The 24,339-nt window shown below is 34.4% G+C and overlaps 2 protein-coding genes across 2 annotated transcripts; one reads left to right on the top strand and one right to left on the bottom strand.

Moving 5' to 3' along the window:
- The first annotated feature begins 1,590 nt into the window (after positions 1-1,590).
- LOC110115130 lies at positions 1,591-9,844 on the top strand. The gene is made up of 3 exons (XM_020848265.1): positions 1,591-3,225; positions 9,086-9,392; positions 9,510-9,844. The coding sequence occupies exons 1-3, from the start codon at positions 1,591-1,593 to the stop codon at positions 9,842-9,844; spliced, it is 2,277 nt and encodes a 758-aa protein (XP_020703924.1).
- Positions 9,845-11,275: 1,431 nt separating this feature from the next.
- LOC110115131 lies at positions 11,276-17,565 on the bottom strand. Its single transcript, XM_020848266.2, has 6 exons — positions 17,308-17,565; positions 17,058-17,111; positions 15,384-15,843; positions 12,954-15,253; positions 11,665-12,851; positions 11,276-11,306 (listed from the first exon to the last, which is right to left on the bottom strand). Exons 1-6 carry the CDS (start codon positions 17,563-17,565, stop codon positions 11,276-11,278), a joined length of 4,290 nt encoding a protein of 1,429 aa, XP_020703925.2.
- Positions 17,566-24,339: the final 6,774 nt, after the last annotated feature.

Here is a 24,339-nt window from a genome sequence, read left to right as displayed (position 1 = left end):
TCAGATCATAGTCCAATTGTCTTTAAATTGGATAAGAGGGTACGTTCCAAGATCAAGAGTATTAAATTTGAGGATACTTGGAGATCCTATCCTGCGGTTAGAAGCATTGTGTATCATTCTTGGAAGAAGAATGATTTTGGTGATAAAAGTGCTATCCTTCAGAGAAAATTTAATAGAACGCTGAAAGCACTATTTTTTTGGAGTAAAAATAAGTGCAAAGATTTGAAGACACTTAAGGAAGATCTAAAAAGGGAAATTCTTGAACTTCAAAACAAAGAAGCTGTGAGAGAACATTGGACTAGCGAGGATCTTCTTTTGCTAAGAAGCAAAGTTCACGAGCTTAATGTGACTTTGAGACGTTTATCTACATGGTGGAATCAAAGGGAAAAAGCTAGATGGCATGAAGAAGGAGACTCTAACTCAAAACTGTTCTACAACTTTTCCACGGCTAGGAGGAATGGGAATAGGGTGGTTCAAATTGAGAAGGTTTTTATTCAATATTTTGAAGCTAAATGGCAATCCAGAACTTGTGAGCTATCATGTTGGCCGGTGGCTGCTGAGAACCAGAAACTATGCAAGGATGATGTTGCTGAGTTGAGCTCTGATTTCACAGTGACCGAGCTGCAGGCCTCAGTATTTTAGCAAGGAAACAATAGATCTCCAGGTATGGATGGAGTCACTTCATCTTTTTATAAGTGCTATTGGGATATTGTTTGGAAAGCATTATGGGAGGCTATTAAGTGCTTCCTAAATTCTGGTCATATGAGTAAGAATTGGAAGGATACTCTAATTGTTTTGATTGCTAAAATCAAAAACCCTTTGACTCCATACAACTACAGACCGATTAGTTTATGCCAGACTAATTATAAAATTGCAGCCACTATTCTAGTTAACAGATTGAAGAGGTGTTTTTCCAAAATAATCACTGAAGAGCAAATGGCTTTTATGCCGGGAAGGTCTATCTCTGAGCATTGCTTGGTGGCTCAAGAGATCTTTCACAAGTTCAAAATATCCAAGAACAAGAAGATGATGGCTCTAAAACTAGATATGGAGTAGGCTTATGATAGCATGGGATGGCCTGCACATGATCAAATTCTTAAATGGTATGGATTTCCTTATATGTTTTCTAACCTTCTCATGGAATGTGTTGTAGATGTGAGATTTTCCATCATTATTAATGGGAAGAATTCTGAGTGGATTGATGCTCAAAGTGGCTTTCGTCAAGGATGTCCACTCTCTCCATATCTCTTCATCATGTGCTTCTAGTTGGTTTCTAATTCTCTTGAGCTGAGGGGACAGGATCTTGGTATTAGTGTCTCTCCTTGAGGCATTAGGATTACACATCTTCTCTATGCAGATGATGTGTTAATCTTCTCTCATGCCTCCATGTGTTTAGCTAAAGCTTTGAAGACTATTTTTGAAGATTTTTGTAAATAGACGGGCCAAAGGATCAATGTTAGTAAATCTCATATTCTCTTTGGTAAGGTGGTTGGTTATCCAATAAAGAAGAAGATTACCAGATTGTTTGGTTACAAAATTGTTATGGAGATGAGCTACCTAGGGATTAAGATGTCCCTTAATAGATTAAAGATGGCCGATTTTCAAGATGTGTTGAGCAATGTCATGGATAGGCTCGATGCATGGGGCAAGAAGTCACAATCTTTGGGAGGTAAGATTACTCTCATTAGCAGCTCTTTGATGTCTATGCCAAACTTTTTAGTAACACATTCATTAGTTCCTAAAAAAGTGTTGTATGAGATGGAGAAACTGTGTAGAAGTTTCATTTGGCATAAACCAAATGGAGATCGTAGTATGCACTACGTGGCTTGGGAAGAATTGTTCAAACCGAGAAGTATGGGATGTATGGGACTTCAATCTCCTGCTATGAGGGTTAGTTCTTTGAGATTGAAGTTGGCTTGGGATTTTTTTCAGAAACTATATACTCTTTGCCACAGAACTATCAAGCACAAATATGGGGATGTTATAATGATTGGTACGCACAAAAAGGTAGCGTCAAATGCATGGAAAATTCTGCTTGATGGGGGAAGACAGCTGAAGAACATAACCATATGGGTAATTGGCAGTGGGGATAAGGTCAATGTGCTGAATGATATCTGGATATTAGACAAGTGCATTAGCAGGTGGCCTACATTTGTGGATTGTTTTGCTTTGGAAGGAATGTATGTAAACCAATTGCTATTGAATGAAGGCCAATGGAATTATGCGTTACTTCAGGAAGTTTTCCATCCTGATCTCATACTGTTGATCAGCAAAATCCAGATTTATTCTGGGTTGGAGGACCGGAGGGAGTTGCTGAGAATGTACTCAAGCAAGTCTGTGTCTGCTCTGTCTTCAGAGTATATTTTGAATTGTAAATTCAATATGGAGTCAAACTCAACAAAAAAAGTTGAGATTTTTTGGTGGAGGCTTGGGAAATTTGCAATTCCCACGAATGTTTACCTTAATTACCACAGGATTGTTGTGGATTATTCTTGTGCTAGAGGTTGTAATGCTGTAGAGAGTTATGAACACATTATGGTCCATTGCAAATTTATGGTTGAAGTTCTTAACCAGATACTGGATTGGGGCATTTCCATTCCAGTTTTCCATTCTCTAGATAGCTGTTTGCAGGAGTTAAGAAGACTAACTTCTCGGAATTCCGGTACTGTTAAAATATACTGCACTATTGTTTATCTTTCTTGGAAGAATAGGAATGAAGTGAAACATGGCAAAGATGCTTTGCCTTCTTCTGTGGTAGCTTCAGATGCTTTGTCTTTGGCCATTACTAAAGCTAGTCCACATCTTTCCAACTGGGGAACTAATCTCCTTAGGGAGTCTCGTGAGTCTTGGTGCCCCCCTCCGAAAGACTGGATGAAGATCAATGTAGATGCGTCATTGCTTAGATCTAACTGTGCTGGTATCGGTGGCATCTTCAGAGATCATAAGGGAAGGTTTATTCTTGCTTTTGGGAAAAATAGAGTCCATTGGGACATTACCAAACTCGAATTGGAGGCTGTATTCTCGATTAGGGAATACATTAGGAGTTGGATGCTTGAGTACAAAGGGGTGATTATTGAGAGTGACAACCTCAATATTATTAAGTTCATTCAAGATTCTTTCAAAAATAATAAGTGGATTGTGGATAGTTGGCCTTCGGAGGAGCTTCTATTTTTTAATGATTTTCATAAAGTAGTTTTCCAACATGTTCATAGAAGATGTAATAAGGTAGCCAATTTATGTGCTACTATGGCTTTAAATAGTTGTTTCTTTTTTATAGTTTCTCTTTTGATAACATTCCTCCCTTGTTATTTAATTCAATCAAGGAGGAATGTGACTCTTTTTCTTCTTATCAATTATAATTAGCCTCTTTTTTACTTAATACAATTGTGATGCACTTCTTCAAAAAAAAAAAAAAAGGGATTGTATAAATTTAGGATACAAAATAGGATAAGTGAAATCTTCAAATTTAGGGGGTAATTTATTATCCTCATGAGCTTTTATCATCAATATGTAATATAAATTCATATCTTCTAAAATTCGATTTGTATAATTAGATCTATAAATTTTGCTCATAGATTCATCCTTAAAATTTTTAAATTCTTTTTCAAGTTCTGTATAGAATGATTTTAAACATTCATGATTTTTATTCAAGTCGTCATATTCATCAAGTAATTTCATGTGGTTGTCATCAATTAAAGCATGATATTTCTTAAGGATTTCATGTTCCTTTTGTAGTTCCTCAAATTCTAAGCTCAGACTAGTATGCATTTTCTTTATCTTTCTATATGCATCATGCATGTGTTCAGAAACTTCAAAAAGTTTGTTGTAAGTCAAGTCACATACCTCTTCTTGATCTGACTGATCATGATTATCAGCCATTAAGCACAGATTAGTGACTTCTTCTTCCTTTTCTATTTTTAACGAGTCAGAAACTGAGTCCGCCCAGAAAGCTCTTTAGAATTTCTTCTTGCCCTTCTTCTCAATTGGTTTCTCCTCTACGTCTCCTTTCTATGAGTGGCTTTGAGTTTTGGGCAATCTATCTTAATATGTCTAGGTTTTCTGCACTCATAGCAAATAACATCATTTGAAACCTTGACATTCCTATTAAATTTATCTCGATTTCATTATTAGCGTCTCTTCTGCTTCCTCTTCAGAAAGCTTTTGAATTGTCTAGTCATTAATGCGATGTCATCTTCATCATAGGGTTGTGAGTGTTCACTCTCAGATTCCTCCACTTTTAGTGCTATATTCTTCTCCCTTCGTAGTTTACCTGCAACAATCTTTCTTTGGCTAACTCCTTGCTCGTAAGCAATTAGCGAACCAAGAAGATTGTCAATATAGTAAATGTTTAGATCTTTAGACTCTGTAATTGCAGTAATTTTAACATTATAAGCAGTAGACAAATAACAAAGTATCTTATTAACCATTTCAGAATTCGTTAGTTCCCTACCCAATGCATGTAAAGAAGTGACTATTTGTGTGAATCTTATGTACATATCAGAAATGGATTCATTTGGTTTTATGCAAAATAGTTCATAATCATGCAACAAGATATTAAGTCTAAATTTCTTAACCTCATAAGTTATACAAAGTCTATCCCATATGTCCTCTCCACTCTTGCAAGTAGAAACCCGCATGTAATCTTCTGATTTAAGAGCACAAAAGAAACTATTGAAGCAGTTGGCGTTTAGTTATGCTCAGTCACATTCTTCTACTATCCAGTTCACAAAAGGTGTTCCAACTCTAACTCTGTCAACTAGTCTAGTTGGTTTTGTATACCCTTTCTGAACTAAGATCCACATACGGTAATTAAGTGCCTGTATAAATATAGACATGCGTGTTTTTCAAAAAATCAAAAGGAATATTATCGAACAATGGAGGTCTAGTTATAGAGTAACCCTCAAGTGTATTTTGGTTTTCAAATGTAGCCATCGTTAATCAAAAAGTAGTCTAAACTTATAATTTTGAAACAAAGCTCTGATACCACTTGTTGAAACTTGTTTAATATGAATAAGGTTGTTAAACCTAAACTTATGTCCCAGCGGCTAACCAAAAGGGGGGGTGAATTCGTAATTAAAAATTTATCCCTCTTTTAAAAATTTTATACCGAAAATAACTTTAGTGAATTTTGTAGAAAACATTTTTTAACCATAAGTTAAAACATTAAAAACAAAAGCAGTGGAAAAAAATAGAAGACACAAGTTTTGTAGTGGTTCAGTCAAACATGACCTACATCCACTCCCCGGACGCACCTTCTGAGTATTGCACTAATACCACTAGTGACTCTCCTTTTGCACCCACAACAAGGCTGAGAAGCCTTTACAAAACTCTCTTCCACCACTACCCGGTGCGGTAGAAAATTGTCGTTCTTTTACACTCTCCAAGTGTTAACAGAGAATCGTATGTCCTTTTACACTCTCCCGGTGTAGGCAGAGAACCATTCATCCTTTCACACTCTCCAAGTGTGGGCAGAGAACCCTTTGGCTGTTCATACTCTCCAAGTGTAGGCAGAGAACTCTTCGTCCTTTCACACTCTCCAATTGTGGGCAGAGAACCCTTCGGCTATTCACACTCTCCAAGTGTAGGTAGAGAACCCTTCGTCCTTTCACACTCACAAAGTGTCGACAGAGAACCGGATCTCCTTGATAGATCTTCTCACAAGAAATCTAGAAGGATCAGAGAAAAGAGTGAAGCTAGTAATCATAAATCACAAGTGCAGATTCTTACCTTTGAGTACCAAGTGAATCCTTCACGCTCCAATAATAAGAATCCTCCTTCAAACACTCTCTCACCTTGACTCTCCCATTAGTTGACATGAAGATCAGTAAGCAAAAAGATTAAGTGACAGTTTACAAAGGACCTTTTATATGAAAGGCATGAAAAACCGTCAAAAAACTGCTGATTTTCAAATCAATACGAACAGGATCGTCCTGTACGATTGTAATATTATCCTATACGAACAGTGTAAAATTATTACGTATGATTCCTTACGTGCATTGGGATGAGGTGACTTCATACATGAACATCATCCCATACGAACTAAGTTCGTCCTGGGACGGACAGTTATATCAACAGTTGGTTTCGACAAACTGCAGGACGTTCTCAAAATTTCAAGGGACAGAACAATTTGTCCTGTGACGAATAAGAGTTCGTCTGGACCAAAAATTTCTAGAGAGTTTCATTCTGGGAAGAATATAAGATTTCATCTAGATGAAAATTTTCCCGAGAGTTTCATCCTGGGACAAACATAGGATTTCGTCTGGACACAAATTTTCCCGAGAGTTTCATCCTGGCACAAACATAAAATTTTGTCTGGATGAAAATTTTCCCTGGAGTTTCATCCTGGCACGAACAAGATGAATCGTCTGGACTATCAGCACAAAGTAAGAATCCAGAGCAGATAGTTCCTGAAAAAATTAGAAAATTCGTCTTGACGAATTTTCACTTTCTATTCGTTCCATTGCTCTTCCGAAGGGATTAACTAACTTGATCATCTCGTACAAATGTGGTTCATCTCGTATGATTAGTGTGATTTTTTAAAGATCACCTCAAGTGTGTGTGTGCTAAGCTTATTCAATTAAAATCATATTTTCTTAAACTTAATTACAATAAAAATTACAAACTATCTCATGCTGAATTTTAATTTGAAGTCTTCATTAGTCTGGAGTTTGATTATCCTGAAATGTTAGTCCACACAAGAGCAAAAATAATTTTTCCAAAAAGAGTTCGGAGAAAATAAAGCTTAAAACAATAATATTTGGAATCATCAAAACTATACAAGTTGCAAGAAGATAAAACATGCAAATATCAACTCTCTTAACATGATGGTGCTAAATGTCGTTTTAACTATGATTTTATGTACTTTATTTTTTGAATTTAAGTACTGTTACTCTTCTTAAGATAAAAAATATCAAATATTATTTGGAATGCATAAAAAAAATTGCTTGTCCTTTATATAACAAATACTCTTTCATTTTTGTAGTTTTAAAATATTAGATGTAATTTTTTTAAAATTAATCATTTTGATCATTTTGATATAGCTAAAAAAAGAAGCATTATTACATATAGATAGTAAGATAAATCACATTACTATGATTGAAAACTTGTAAGATATAAGTGGAGAATCACGAAACCAAAATTATTAAAATTCACTTTGTATTAAAAACTAGTGAATCTCTCATCCAATGGGGACCTACATACCAATTACATTATGGAATCATTCACCCAAATAATGATGGAAGAAATTCATCAATGAAAATATGCTTTTGTAAAGTTATTGTATCAATAATTAGTTATTCGCAAACACTATGCTAAGGCTTAGCTAGGCTAGCTAAAATGATGGTAAAATTGTTGGCAACTCTATTTGGATTATTAAAGTGTAGACAGTGCCACAATGGTTGCTCGTCACATAAATTGTTTGCAACCCTTTTTTAACCCATTTTGTTGTTACATGATAAGAATTCTTGAACATTTTTTCCTTTCATGGATTAGTACTTTGCTCAGCCATTGTCATTCCAAATTATAAATTTATAAGATGTGATCTTCAAGAAAACTGGCATTTTGTAATAATCAATTCTTACACATGTAATATCTTGAATCCATTTCTATATTTTTTGCAAGAAATAACAAACTAGGAAGACAAAAAATAGAGGTGTAGGCTCATAGAATCATAACTGAGAATTTTAGGTTGTGTTATTGATGAAGGTGATTTGAACTATGGGCTCTCACCTTCTTCTCATTATTTAAAAATTTTCTTAGTAATGAAGATTGAGAAAACATTAAAATTCAATCAATTATATTATTAGTGTTTAACATCTTCATGTAACATTTTAAAATTTTATTCATTTCTGCACATGGAAGGTGCAATTTAATGAGCACAAAGAAGTGCTTAACTTGCAAATCCAAATATTGGCTATTCCAAAACAATTTGGTGTTGAATATTATTATTATTACTTTTTTTTAATTATATGTGGCTTTTGGGAGTATGGTAAACTCTAGGTTCATACTTAAGTTAAGTAATATGACATTGTGTTAGCATACAAACTAGGGTGAGAATTTGGTACTAGTTCTTTATTCAAAAAGGTTTCTCTACTTCAAGGTTTAAAATGATGACATTAGTGAGGCATTTTACCTTAACAAGGTGAGGGTTAAGACTTGAGGCATATGCCTTCAATTAGAAAAATAAGGTACTCATATAATTAAAAATAATTCATAAATATGCTACAAATCGATGACATGTGTATTTAGTTTATAATTGTGGGCTCCAAAATATTGGCCCCGACCTTCGCCTGGTGTGTTTTTCTTAGGGGAGAGTTTTAACAGATTAAGTTTTGGGACAAATTTTAGAAGGCAGATGTCTCATAATAAGCTTGATTGACATCCATAGATTATTTTTAATGAATCTACCACGAATTCATCCGAAGCAAACATTTGAAGAGAGAGAAGCTCTGCAAATTGAGGAAGGATTTGGAAGATGATTTTCGGTTGCATTCATTGTAAATGGAGAATGGTGGCCGGTCATCCTTGGACGACCGGAACACCAATTCCCTTAGATCTACCATGCGTCCAACTTTGTTGGATACAAAAGGTAGTTTTGCATTCAATCGCAGTTTTTCTAATTTTTTTTAACTCTCCTCTAGTGATTAGAGAGGGAAGATTGGTTTCTAAAAAGAAATCTTTGGTGGTGAGTGGTAAAGGAAAAGAAGTTTTGGATGCTATGACAAGTAAGTCTTGTTCATCTTTGCCGATTTTGATCCCAAGAGCCAATGATTTGGAGGCTTCAACCTCAGGTAGCATCGATCATAATTAGAATAATTCTAATGTGTGGATTAAAAAACCACACATTAAAATTAATTCATCTATAATAGATGAAGGAAGCAAAGATGTTAATGTGGTTAAACTTGATTTGGAAAAAGAAAAATCCAATGTTCATGTTCTAAGAAATTCATTGGTAGTAAAGATCCCTTGCAAAAACTTGCCATTCCCCAGTTGTGCTTTTGAATTAAGGAGGCAATGGGGTAAGTTTGGAGGATTCCATATTACTTCTCTTGGATTAGATTGGTTCCTATGCTCTTTTCAATCTCAGGAAGCTATAGAGGAAGTTCTCAATGGAGGTGCATGGTATGTGGGAGGTTTTTTCATTGGATTAGATAAATGGACTCCCAATTTTTCTCCTTATTCCTTGAATGGGATTTCTTCTCCCATTTGGGTTCATCTTCCACACTTGCCATTACACTGCTGGGAGGAAACCAACATTACGAGAATTATTTCGAGTATAGGGACTCCTTTATTATTGGATGGAAACATGTTTAGATGGGGGAGAAGGGAATTCGCTAGAGCTTGTGTTCGTGTAAAATTAAACTCTAAGCTTCCTAGTGGTATTTGGGTTGAAGGTATTCATGGCAAATTTTTTCAAAAAATTGAATTTGAGAATTTATCTTCTATTTGCTTCAAATGTGGAAAAATTGGACATAAAGGTGTGGTATGTCCAAATGGTTTTCAAAATTCAGATCTTATTAATAAGGAAGTTCCCAAAGAACCTTTATTAGTTGAAGATAGTTCTTACGGACCTTGGATGCATGTCAAATTCAAATCCAAAAGAAAGACTAAAAGTGTTAAGAGGGATTATCATTTAAATCATGGTGCAGATTTTCAACCAGTTCGTCGGTTCTATGGTGGTTCTAATTCAGATCGCCTCCCTTTGAAAGTAGCATTAAATTTGGTAGAAAATACTGCTGAAATTAAGGGAAGAGATGAAGTGGCTGTTAGCCTTAATTCAGATTTGTTGATCGAGCCGGATATTGCTCACAATACAAATTTTGAAACAATAAATCGGGTTCGTTGAATGCTGAAATTAAAGATAAAATTACTGAAGTTGATTTGGTAATTCCAACGGATGAGGATGATTCTACTGAAATTCAACATAGTATTGCTGAAATTTTGGAATTTCAAAATTCAAATTTTGAAATCCCTCAAATCATGGAGGCAGATAAGGCTGTTGAGGAGTTAAATCCAGATTTTTCTATAAATAATACAGTTGGACAAATTGCTGTTATTCCAACGTGTATGCCTAAGATAGCCGAGGATTTGAATATTCAAATCCCACAAACGATGGAGGCTGTTATGGAGAAGTTTGAGAAGGAGAAAATTTTGTTTTTGACTCCTTCTAAGGCTGCAAATACTTCTGGTAATTTTTCTATTAATGATAAAATAAGATATGTCTTTTCTAATTCCATCTCTCCTTCTTCTTCAATCAGTCTGAAATTCAAAAAAATTGGTTTATTAAAGAATAAAAAAGGTTCTTCGTTGGAGCTATTTCCTTCCGGTTCTAAACACAAGCTGTTCAAAGAACTACAATAGCTAGGTCTGGTGAAAGATCAAACTAGAAGGAGGATTACTGATCAAAGATTGAAGAACGATTTGAAAAGTTCTTCCCACACATTTTAGTAATATGTTACCCGAAATTCTCATCTCAATATGCAATGCCGTAAGAGACATTAAGATGGAAATTCTACTCAAAGAATTTTCCAATTATTTTGATTGGTACTACAGAATTGGTATTTGGAAAAGACATCTAAAATACATATCTTTGGTTTTCATAGGTATTATGAGATTGTCTTATCTTTTTTGTAATTTTCTTTTGTTTTTCTTTTATTGCTTCTTTTTTCTTTTTTGCTTTTTTGTTTTTTAAACTTATTATATTTGTTTATGGGATCGTTACTATATCCTATTTTTAACCGGATGGAACTCTGGGATACTAACCAACCCTCAGGTAGTTTCAATTTATTGGTATCCCCTGCATCTCAACAGTTTCAAAATAGGAAACAGTGGGTTTTATTTCAAATTATTAGGTTTGATGATAACAAAATTGTTTTCAATAAGGATCCTTTTTCTCTTGATCAAGGATATTTTAGTTTTTATTTCCTAGTTTGTATTAGGTTGTTATTTCTTTATTACTAATGCAACTTAGCATTTTCTCAACAAAAAAAAAAAAGATAAGACACTACCTAGAGATTTTACCCTCATTTTGTGAGGACTTTATGATCAAAGTTTTTGTTTCCTATAGGCGCAAGCCCCTATAATTAATTACTCCTCTTGATAATGAGAGAGAACTTTCGATTAAGGCTAGTCGTCAATCAAATACATAGAGATATATAGTATCTGGCATATAGTAGCAGCATGGCCATTTGTATTAGAAAGGTTTAGAATTTTGGAAATTTGGACTGGGCTATTTTTTTTTGAAGAGAGCAATAAATGCATTTATAAAATCAAAAAGTCACAAGAACAGACTACAAACTTGATTCCTCCTTCAACAATTTAGCAAATGAAGGAGGAATCTTATTCAAGCAAAAGTCTTCCCAAAAGAAATCGTTAATCGAACCATGCTTAGCACACCAATCAGCTAGCTTATTTATACTTCTATGAACAAGAGAAAAAATAACAAAATTAAATTCGGAGAAAAAGTTGAACTCATCTTCATTCTTGAACTCATTGTTCCTTGCCTTTTGAAGCCTTTTAATGACGTTCGAATTGTCTCCTTCAATGATAACTCCTTTAAATTTGAACATCCAATCTTTCATAATGTCTTTTAAAGATTTAATTGCAAGCAATTCCAAATGAAAGATATCCCAGTGAATGTATCTCCTTCCAAATGCCAATAGAAACCTTCCCTTTCTATCACGAAAGACTCCTCCTATTCCAGCTCTATATGTACTATCTAGAGAGGCATCAACATTGATTTTTAACCATTCGGGTGGAGGGGGATGCCAAGAATTGGACAGCCTAATAGGCTGGTTAACATCCCATTTTTCCGAATAATGATTAGCCATCAATTTAGAAATAGAGGAGAAACAAACTGCTTCAGCTGCTACCGAGATTGCTCCAACTTTCTCCTTGTCATGGGTGAACTTTTTTATAGCGTTCCAAGAGAAAAATAAGACATTGAAGAATAAATTCAAAATCATACCATTATTAGCTGAAATATGATCCATCCAATTGAAGCAGTCATGTAAATTTTCAAAGAGAGGGATCCCAAAACCCCATTTGTTAACTTGATTGAAGACCTCTTTGATTTTTGAACATTTACATATGATTTTGTCTATATCTTCAATACCGTTCATGCATCTAGGACAATCTTCTTCCTCCTGCAGTCTTCTAAAAGCCAGAAATTGATTTGTAGTAATAGCACCTTTGAATAATCTCCAGCAAAAGACATATATCCATGGGTTGAGTTTTGCTTTTTTCAGCCATTTTGAAAATCTACAATCCGGCATATCTTTAAATCTAGATTCAGCTATCATTCCAGAAATAGTCTTCCCCGCCCCTTTATAAATGAGCTCTTGTTTATCCATCTGCCTTTGGGAATTTATGGGAGTTGTTCGAGTAATGAGTTCGACCATTTCTTCATTGAAAACTTTTCTCAATTCAGCCATATCCCAATTAATTTCGTCTATGAATACCTCCAATAATAACTCCTCTTCTTCTTGAGGGATAACATAAGTAGGCCACTCATTTAGTCTTCTATCAAGTAGCCAAATGTCTTTGAAAACTTTTATAGATGAACCATTTCCCACACTCCATTTTAAAAATGGTTGGAGAGCATTACTACCGTCTTTAATAATTTTCCAAGAGGGAGAAAGGTTCTTCTTGTATCTTCCTTCATCAATTCTGTAGCCATATTTTGTGGCCATGATTTTGAATAGAAATGTTTTTTCATTAAAGAACCTCCATGTAATTCTAGCTCTTAAATCAGCTATCCTGTTAGTAGGAGAGAACAGACCTCTACCTCCTTTGATTATCAGATTGCAAAGCTCCTCCCATTTAACATAATGAATGCCAATTTCACCATTGGGCTTATTCCAAATAAAATTTCTACAAATTTTATTGAATTCTTTAAGAATAATTTGAGGAACTAAAGAATGAGAGATATAAAATGTAGGAATAGCCAATGAGACCGTCTTTACAAGAGCTATTTTTCCAGCCAAGGAATGTGTTTTGCTTCCCCACGTGTTGATCTTTCTCAAAGATTTCTCAATAATGAATTTATGATCTTCAGCCTTTAGTCTTCTTATAGCCATCTTGATTCTGAGGTATGTTATTTCATTAACCTCCTTGATTCCCAAGATTCTGGTGATAGATTTCCCCCTTCTTCTATCCACCTTTTTCCCAAATAAAATTCCTGATTTCCTCAGATTCACATTCTGCCCGGTCCAATTGCTGAAATTGGATAGAATGCATTTCACTTCCAACGCCATCTTCTTGTTTGCTTCCGAATACATTATAACATCATCTGCATACAGCAGGTGTGAAATCCGGGGCCCCTTAGAGGAGATGTTCAGCCCAATAGATGTCATTGCAAGTGCATTGGAAAGAAGCTGAGAACACATTATATAAAGAAATGGTGACAATGGGCATCCTTGCCTAAAGCCACTCATGGCTGAAATCCAATCAGTTTGACTTCCATTTATAATGATAGAATACCTTGGCTTTAAAACACATTCCAAAATCAATTTAGAGAATTTAGTAGGGAAGTCAAAGTATTTTAAAACTCCTTCAAGAGTATCCCAACTCATAGAATCATAAGCTTGTTCCATATCTATTTTGTAAGCTACCAAACCTTTGTTTGAATTTGAGAATCTGAATTTATGAAATACCTCTTGAGCAATTAATAAATGATCAGAAATTGATCTCCCCTGTATAAAAGCTGCTTGTTCCTCGGATATGATTTTGGGAATAATCATGATGAGCCTATTATGAAGAACTTTTGCCGCCACTTTGTAAATAGAGTTGCAAAGGCTTATTGGTCTGAAGTTTATAGGCAACAGAGGATTTAAAATCTTGGGAATTAAGACTATCAGAGTATCTTTCCAAGTATTATCCATTTCTCCTTGCGTCAGAAAAAAATTGATGGCATTTATAAAGTCAAGTTTAATAATATCCCAATAAGATTTTAGGAAAGAATATGTGATACCATCACAACCCGGTGCAATGTTGGACCCCAAATCTTTGATGACTAGCTCCACCTCCTCCACCGAAAATCCTCTATCCAGCCAAGTTCTGTCGCTTTCATTCAAGCTGTAATTTGAATTGGGCCATCCAGCTCTTGAGCTATCCCTATATCTCCATTTTTGCTTGAAGAATTTGATAAGAATATCTTCTATCTGATTCTTATCTTCCATAACATTCCCCTCCTCATCCTTGAGCTTTACTATGTTATTCATTCTTCTTTTAGCACTTGCATATGAGTGAAAAAATTTTGAATTACAATCTCCATCATTCATCCACTTGACTTTAGCTCTTTGTCTCCACCATGTGTTGAGTCTAGCTAATGTAGAATTGAGCTCCAGCACTTTAGCTTTGAGTCTCCAACAATCTTCATTAGAAAGTTCTCCTTTCTCGGCTTCCAGATTTTGAAGGTCCAGAATTTCCTCCATAAGTTTGTCTTTAGCAAGGTTAAGACTGATTTTTTTGGCTTTGCTCCAATAAAAAAGAGATTTTAAAGATCTTTTGAATTTGGAATTTAATATATGAGCAAGACTTCCCTTATAATTGATAGCCCAAGCCTTCTTGACCACCTTAATAGCCACTGGATAAGAGGTCCAAACGTCCTCAAATTTAAACCTTTTAACTTGAGGAGGTTTAAATGAGCGGATGCTTAGAATGATAGGGCAATGATCGGAAGCAATTCTAGCTAAGTGCTTAACCACCACGTCAAAAGATAAATTTAAAGCATTTGAGTTGAGAAAACACCTGTCGAGCCTTTCTAGAATACGAGCTCCACCAATTTTGTTATTGCACCAAGTGAAACGGGGGCCAATAAAATTTACCTCATGAAAATCATTGATGGTGAAGAATGCTTCCATTTCCTTAGGTCCTTGAGTAAATTTGAACCTTCTTCCTCCTTTTTTGTCTTCTATTGAAGTGAGACAGTTGAAGTCTCCAGCAACTACCATCGGGTCTTCAACAGATGAATGAATAGCCAGCTTATCCCAAAGTTCTCTTCTTTTACTACATTCTTTGTTTGCATAAACTGCAGCCACTCTCCATTTATTGTTGTTGTTGAACAATAGGTCTCCAATAATACATTGATTGGAAGAATCAATCATATTAAAAACAGCTACATTAGTATCCCATAACATAATTATGCCACCTGATAATCCATTAGAGGATATTATAGTATAGTCCCATCTATCTTCAATAAGATTATTAACTTCTCTCCTATCAAGTGAAGTTAATTTGGTTTCCAATAAACCAACTAAAACCACATTATGCAATTTCACAAATTCTTTAAGGTATAGAGAAGCACTCCTCTTTTTTGCTCCTCTACAATTCCAAAAGCAAATGAATACATTAATGAATTTGGGGGGATTGAGTCCCCAAATTACCTCTTGTAGCCATTTCCATCTTCCTGATCCTTAAATTTAAGCTAACAGGTCCCAAGTCCTTCAATTGCTTTGATTTTTTCTTCTTAACTGTGTTGCTAACATCTTCACTGCATTGAACTTCAGGGGTATTAGCAAAGCTGGATTCTTTTAGATTTCTGTCTGGAGGATCTACAGGTTCCTGAACTGGAGCCGAGAATTCTGGTACAAATTCCCCTTCTTCTATTTGATTGCTGAGTAAACTGAATCTGTTATTGTTAATAGTAATAACTTTGCTATCTTCATCATGGGATACAGATACATTGTCATCCTTTGTCAAGCTTTTAACTGATACCTCATCTTCCACAATATTAACCAAATGATCTTCGTCAGAAGTAGGAACGTTGTTTGAGTTCTTCTTCTCTGCTTTATCAGTCTTACTAATATCTTCCTTCTTCTTCCAATTCTTGTTAAAAGAATTCTGCTGTTTATGTAAATTAACAGGAATTTGAGAAGGGTGAAAGAATTAGGAGGCCTAATGGACTCTAAAAATCAGTGAGATAATTTCTATGAAGGGGTGATGTTACTATGTTTATTTGTTCAAAATCTCAAGTCAAGAGAACATGCATCCTAATTATCACAAATTTCTAAGTTTTCTATACAAGTCCTCAATTTTTGTCCTTAATAGTGTCACTAAGTTATATAGGATAAAGTCAATGTTCTTTTTTTTTTTTTTTTTTTTAGAAAATGCAGAAATTGCATTAAAACAAAAAAGTAGATAACCTAATACAAACTAGGTAAAAGAAACTAATGATCCTTTTTTTAACATAAAAAGGGATCTTATTAAAATTAAATTTGTTAATTTAAACTTATTATAAATGTAATGAAATCTACTATCTCCTATTTTGAAACTATTGAGATGCAGGGGATACCAAAATATAAGACAACCCGAGGGTTGATTAGTATCCTAGAGTTCCCATCTAGTTAGAGAATAAGAAATAGTGAAGATCTCATAAACATTTCGGCAAAGTTTAAAATAACCAATTAAGATAAGGAAAAGGAAACAAAATCTAAAAAGAAAATTATAAATCAAAATTAAATTCCAAAAGTTTGGTATTAAAATGCCAAACTTAATTATCATAAGCTCTATCTTCAAGAAATTCTCTGTTGTGTTGCTATCCATGGGAGAAATCTTTTGCATTTAGTGAGATAAATGGGAAGAAGAAACTTTCAAACCATTCTTCTCTTTATGTTAAGCCATCTTCCTTCTAGGTAGTTCTTTCACCGGTCCCAATGCTTGAAGTTCTTTGAATAAAACATGCTTAGGTCCGGGACGATCATTCTTTTTGCAAAAAAGTTTTTATCTTTTTTAAGAATAGTTCTCTTGAAATTCAAACTAATAGCTGATGGAGGAGAAGTAGAATCATGAATTGAAGTATTAGTGTAATTACCATTAACACTAACATCAGCCGCCAAAGCTGTTGAGGGAGATTTAATAACAGATTATGTTAGAAAATTCTCCTGAATACCAAAATTTTTTAATTCAAATTCTGGTTTGTGAGCTTCCAATAAATCAGCATCTTGAGGAGAAACGGTAACCTTTGTAGGAGTTAAAGCCAAAATTTGAACATCCTTCTTTCCAGCCTCCAAACTTTATGGAATTTTAAAAATTACAGGTGTGTCTGTTGGAGAGAAAACCAGTTCTAGAACCTCTTGAACAACTTTAATAGAAACTGAAGAATCAGCTACTATCTGAATTTTTGAACTTTCAAAATTTAAATTTTGAATTTTCAATTCTTCAACAATTCCAGTATCAATCTTATCAGTTTTTTTTTTATAAATCAGCATCCATGTTATCCACATCAGCCAAGGCATTAAATGAATTAATATCACAAAAAAAATCCCGAGAAACAAGCTGTTGCATTTTGAATTTCAATTTCTGGATAACCTCCTCTTCGTCACCTTCCTTGAATCCAGCATCTTCGTCACCTTCCTTGAATCTAGCATCTTCTTCACTTTGGCAATGGAAACCTGCACCTTCCAATGGATCCGACATCAGTTTTAGATCATTTTCTTCAGCCAATGTTTTAATATTTCCATCTGGTTCAGTAAGAGAACCCGTTCCTGATTTTCCTGATTTTGAAAAATTCTTGGAATTAAAATGATTCCTCACTGATTTCTTCTTGTTTTTGAATTTCACTTGCATCCAAGGACCATACTGATTTTGAGATTGGTTTGAGGTGGACGGAATTTCTTCAACATTAGGACAAACTGAATCAATATGTCCTATTCTCCCACATTTGAAACAAAGTGAAGATAAATTTTTGTATTCAAACTTTTGAAAAAATCTACCAAGCAACCCTTCAACCCATATTCCAGAAGGGAGTTTAGAGTTCAAATTAACTCGAATGCATGCTCTACCAAATTCTCTTCTTCCCAACCTAAGCATATTACCATCTAATAGTAATGGGTCTAGAGACAATTCTAATGATATTGGACTCATCCCAGTAGTGTAGGGGTAAGTGAGGAAGACGAACCCAGATCGGAGAAGAAACACCTTCTAATGAAATAGGAGAGAAGTTAGGAGACCATTTGTCTAACCCAACTGCAAAACCTCCTACAAACCATGAACCTTCATTAAGAACTTATTCCATGACTTCATGAGACTGAAATGAACATAATAGCCAATCTAGGCCAAGCAAGGTTAAGTGGAATCCTCCATATTTCTTCCATTGCTTTCTTAATTCAATAGCACATTTTGAGAAAGGAATATTTTTTACAAGAATTTTAACCACCAAAGATTTTTTCAAAACTTGAATATTGGATTTTACTTTCTCCATATCCAGTTTAACAACATTTGGATCTTCAATCTCAACAAGATTATTATTCCAATTAATTTTAATGTGTGGTTTTTTGATCCACACATTTGAATTATCCAAATTTGAAGAAAAATTAGGATTATTGATATTAATGTCAATATCCTTATTATTCTTCAAAATATCAACGAAACTTCTCCTTGAAGAAGAAGCTTCTTTGTCATTTGCTCCAAAAAAAGAAATCGATAAAGGAGATTTAGGTAACTTGGTAGAACCCAAAATTACCTCTTTTCCTTTACTAGAATCCGGCAAAGCCTTATGTTTAGCCAATAAGCCTCCCTCTTTGATCACAAGAGGAGCTTATAAAATCCAAAGATTGTGAGGGGAGATGTGTTTGAAGAAGAATCTACCTTTTGAATCCAACATAATTGGACTCGCGGTAGATAAAACAGATTTGGTGTTTCGGTCATCCATGGATGACCGACCACCTTCTACCATCTCCAATCATAGCACCCGAAATCTTTAAAATCTTTTCCAAATCCTTCCTTGAATTGTGGAGCTTCTCTATCTTCCTTGAATTTATAAAGTTAATGTTGTTGCGTAACTGATTTTCAAAAATAGAATTTTGATGATTACAAGCACTTCTGTTTTACTAAGACTGGCTTGGCAACTAACATTTTAGGTATACAGGATCAAGACTGTATTTTGAACTAGCTCAAGATTGGGTATACTAGGTTTGAGTTAATTTGTAATGTATTTTTTCCCTTTCTTTAGTCAATTGTAATCTTTGTAGTGCCTGATGATATGTAACCCTGCACATACAAACTTGGGTAAATTTTTTTTGTCTGACTTAGAGTTTTTTTATTTTGCTAACATCATCCGAGATGATCCTAAAATTGTCCTGGACGATCAATTAAAATTAGAAACCCTAATTAGGGCAACCTGGTTAAGGCAGCCATCATTAAGCAGATCGTCCTGGACGATTTTTGTATCGACCGGGATGATATGCTCAAATCAGAATGAATTCTTTGCCAGATCTATTTAGGAAGTTTTATTTTTTAATTATCATCAAGGATATCATCCTAGACGATGGGGTTCAATTATGCCTAAATTAATCTGGTGATTAAGAAAAGTAATTAAAGCTGATTGCTATGATCATATCGTTCTGGACGATTGCAGGATCTGCCAGGATGATCAGTTCAAAAACCTTGATTGCTCCTGGACGACCAAAATCGTATATCATCTATTCAAAGAGATGTTCAGGACGATATTACCCTATTTATACTAATCATACATGACAATATATTATCTTCCTAGATGATAGGAACAAAAAATCTTCTAATCTTCCCAAGTCATATGGGCTGATTGAGCTTAATTTGTACTTATCGTACATGATGATAGAAATATCATCCTGGACGATAAAGTTGATTCTTGAAAATCTATTTAAAGGACTAATATTTTCTCAAGCTCAAGGATCCTTTGATGTTATCTTGACCTGGGAGAGCCTAGACGAGAGGGAGAGAGAGGGAGGAATTTATGAGGGGGAGCTTGTGAGGGGTTTCACAAGGGTTTCTCCAAGCAAGGTTCCAAGGGATCTTCTCCAATTGCCATTCCTTGTTCTTGAAGGCTCAAGGGAGGTCTTCTTCAACAATTGATAGAGGTTCTCTTCCTGCTTAAGGAGGAAGCAAAAGGAGTAGGGTTCTCTGCTGCTTCAGAAGGAAGCAAAAAGAGTCGGTTCTCTGCCGCACTGAGGTTGGTGGAAAGGAGTTTATGTAAGGGCTTCTCCTCCCAGCTGTGGGGGAAAAAGAAGAGACACTAATTTAGTGCAATACTTGGAGGGTTCCTCCGAGGAGTGGACTTAGGTCAAGGTTTGATCGAACCACTATAAATCCAATGCGTTCTTTCTTTGTTTTTACTTACGCATTTAATTTCCGCACGCATTATTTTTTGTGGTGGATTGTGTTTGATTTAAGTTCATGATTTGATTGAGAAGTTTTTTAAAATACCAATTCATTCCCTCTCTTGGTTAGTCTCGGGACTAGTTCATAAGGGCTTAACATCCCTAACTAACTTTTAAGTAGTATAAGAGCTGGAATCATAAAATTAAGTTAATTTTTTTTTTAATTTTGATTCATGGCTAACTTGGTAATCGTAACATAACATAAGGATATTCTATTACACGTCCACCTTTGTTTGATAATATTCCATTTGATTTTTGAAAAACTCGCATGTCTATATTTTTATAATCAATTGACTATTGTATGTTAATGCTTGTTAAAGAAGGTTATACACCACCTTCTCGTGAACTTAATAGCATTAAAATTGAAATTCCTTTTACTGAATGGGCTTTTGATGAAAGAGATTTAGCACAACTTAATGCAAAATGTTTGAACTATTTTTTCTGTGCTTTCAAATCTGAAGATTATATGCGTGTTTCAACTTGTGAAACTAGTGATGAAATTTGGGATAGATTATGTGTAACTTATGAAGGAACCAATGAAATTAAACAATCTTGATTGAATATTTTATTGCATGATTATGAACTTTTTTGTATGAAATCTTATGAATCAATTTCTGATATGTATAGAAGGTTTACTCAAATTGTTACTTCCTTGCATGCCTTAGGAAGAGAACTCACCAACTATGAAAAAGTGAATAAAATTTTAAGATGCTTGCCCTCTTCTTTTGATGATAAAATTACAGCAATTATTGAATCTAAAGATTTAAATACTTATTCGATCGATAACTTACTTGGTTCATTGATTTCTTACGAGCAAGGGGTGAACCAAAGAAATCTTTATACAGGTGAGAAGAAGAAGGAGAAAACTATGGTACTAAAAGCCAATAATACGAATACTGATTCTTCTGGATCTGAGAACGATGATGTTGCCTTCATCACTAGGAAATTCAAAAGCTTTTTAAGGAAGAATAAAAAAGACCATCAGAAGTGTAAGAGAGGTAAGAATAATAAAAAATATAAAAGTTCTTCTGATGTTTGCTTTGAATGCAGGAAGCCTGGACATCTTAAAGCTGATTGTCTTGGTCAAAGTTACCAAGAAGAGGTATGTGAACCAACTTATGATCAATTATTAAAAATTTATGAGCACATACATGCATCATATAGGAACCTCAAAAAATTGCATGGTAGTCTAAAAATGGATTTTTTAAATTTATAAAAATAGTATTAAATCCTTTTAAAAGATCATTCCCAAATTGATAACAATCACATATCTTTACTTGATGAATTTGATGCAAAAAATAAAAAAAAACATACTAAATTATACGATGCACATGATTCCTTAAAATATCTCATGCTAATTTAGAAAAAGAATGCAAAAGATTAAAAAATCTAAAAATGCTTGAAAACAATAAACCACCAATGCATGCATTCCATAACTTTAAAATGAAATACCACTACCTGAATAGATTAAGAAATCTTTTTCCTGGTGTTAGATATTTTTCATGTGGCATGCTAAGACACATCTCACACACTTGCACCATTCACCGTAGTATGCATTGGGTGTGGAGACCCAAATTATAAGATTCATAGTAGAATACACATGTATTGCACTCTTCTTTTCGTAAGAAGGGACCCAAACAAGTTTGGGTTTCTAAATTTGACATTTAATTTTTTGTAGGCTTGCTCTCACAAAAGGCCTTCTAAGAGCATGTGGTACCTGGACAGTGGATGCTCACGACACATGACTGGAGATGCTAATCAATTTATTTTGCTAGAGGCCAGGGCTTGAGGTAAGGTCACTCTTGGAGACAACACCACTAGGAAAGTGGGAGGCACAAGTATAATTGGAACCTCCAAGAACCTTTTGATTGAAAGTGTTTTGTTTGTAGATGGACTGAAAGAAAACATGCTCAGCATTAGTCAGCTATGCGATAAAGGCTTCATCATAAAATTCTTTTCAAACACTTGCATCATAAGCTTAAATAATAGCACCATTTTACAGGGAAAGCAGATCCTTAGTTGTGGCATATGCTACTTCATTTTTCTTAAATTGAATATGCTACTTCATTTTTCTTAAAAACTATTATTGATGATTCTTAGTTGTGGAATAGGAGATTATGTCATGCCAGTATAAAAGTCCTTAGGAAAGTGACCTAGAAAGACCTAGTTAGAGGTGTCCCCAAGCTTAAGTTTTTAAAAGATCACCCTTTATGATGTCTGCTAATTAGGAAAATAAGTTCACTCCACTTTTCACTCCATTAAGGACATTAGCATCACTAGACCTTTAGAAGTCATTCACATGGATTTATTTGAACCCATTAGCACTGCCAGCTTAGGAGGGAAAGTCAATGGATTTGTGATTATCGATGACTACTCTAGGTTTACTTGGATTAGATTTTTGTCCCATAAGAATGAGTCTTTTGATGAGTTTAGAGCTTTCTTCACTTGGATTCAGAAAAAGCTAGGTTGTGAGATTTTGACCATCCATAGTGACCATAAGGGAGAGTTTGAGAATGAGATATTTGGACACTTTTGTGAGGATAAGCGAATTAATCACAACTTCTCAGCTCCTAGGACCCAGTTGAAGCCGCTAGAATCATGCTTGCTGAAGCGGTAAACACAAATTATTATGTGTTGAATAAGGTGAATGTTAGAGCAAAACTTGATAAGATGCCTTATGAGATCCTTAAGGGTAGGACACCCAATCTTTCCCACCTTCATGTCTTTAGTTGAAACAGCAAGTTCTGAATTTAGGATTACCTGTAGGCACAATTGCAATCCTTTGTGACAACACTAGTTCCATCTATAAGATGCCTTATAAGAATCCTATCCAACATTTAAGGACTAAGCACATTGACATAAGACATCACTTCATTAGAAACCATATGACCAAGGGAGACATTGAGTTACACCATGCGGCAACTGAGAATAAACTAGCTGATATCTTCACTAAACCACTGGCCTTTGACACTTTCAGAACTTTCAGGACCAGATTGGGTTTGATTGACATAAATGCATGAACTTTATTCCTACTAATTTTTTGATTTATTGTTTATTCTTTTAGTTCTATTTATTCTTGTTTTTGTTGCTTTATTTATGCCTTATTTTTTACTTTTTGAAAATTTATAGTCAATGTTTTACATATCTTTATCAGTTAAAAAGTTAAACACCATTGATTGTTTCCTTTCCCTAATTTTCTTTAGAGGTGTAATTTTCTTTTCCAAACAAAAGTCTATCTCAAATCAACAGCTAGACTATGTAATTGAAATCTTTTCAATCTTGCTACAGTAATCTATCTTATATATATATATATATATATAATATTTAAAGTCTTTATTTTACCTTTAAATTTTTTGAAATTTTGTCGTTGCATTTATCATATGATTTTTTTATTCTATTTTGAGATTCATTCTTCCTTATATTAAAGAATGAGTTTTTCTTCTCTAATAGCTTGAAGATATAATCACAATTGAGAGTTTTTAATAATTTTGGAAAAGGGACCTAGCTTACAAAATTAAATGCAAAAAAAAGTGGCCAATGATGCCAAATTCAAAAGATGCGCAAAGAGCGCCAATCAAATTGAGAAGAGGCCTATAATAAGCCCATCCAAAGCAAGCTCCTTCTCTTTCAAAATTTTTAAATCTTAGAAGAATTCATGTGTCACTTGATAATTTTTTCAAAGGCTTGATTTCGAAATTCTTGATCGTAACTAATTATTTTGATATATTATGATATAAAATATTTTTTTGAAACCAAGTTTTGAATGCATTTCTTTTCTTATTCAATTGATTTTTTTTATTTAGATCTTTTTTTTCAAAAGAAGTTGTGCCCAGGGAGAAGTCCATGGTAGGGATAACAGGATCAGTTCTGTTACTAATTTTTTATATTCTAACAATATTTAGGATGATATTCCTTGATTTGTACTAATCGTACTAGATCATATATTATCGTCATAGATAATAGGAACAAAAAATCTTCTAATCGTCCCAAGTCGTTCGGGCTGATTGAGCTTAATTTGTATTGATCGTATAGGATGATAGAAATATTGTTCTAGATGATAAAGTCGGTTCTTAAAAATCTATTTAAAAGACTCATGTTTTCTCAAGCTCAAGGATCCTTTGCTACTGTCTTGACCTGGGAGAGCCTAGAGGAGAGGGAGAGAGACGAGAAGCTTGTGAGGGGGAGCTTGTGAGGGGTTTCCCAA

This window comes from Dendrobium catenatum, unplaced genomic scaffold (genome assembly GCF_001605985.2).
Source record: "Dendrobium catenatum unplaced genomic scaffold, ASM160598v2 fragScaff_scaffold_1405, whole genome shotgun sequence".
Lineage (NCBI taxonomy): Eukaryota > Viridiplantae > Streptophyta > Magnoliopsida > Asparagales > Orchidaceae > Dendrobium > Dendrobium catenatum.
Note: the sequence above shows the minus strand (reverse complement) of the source record. Positions and strands in the feature narration are given on the sequence as shown.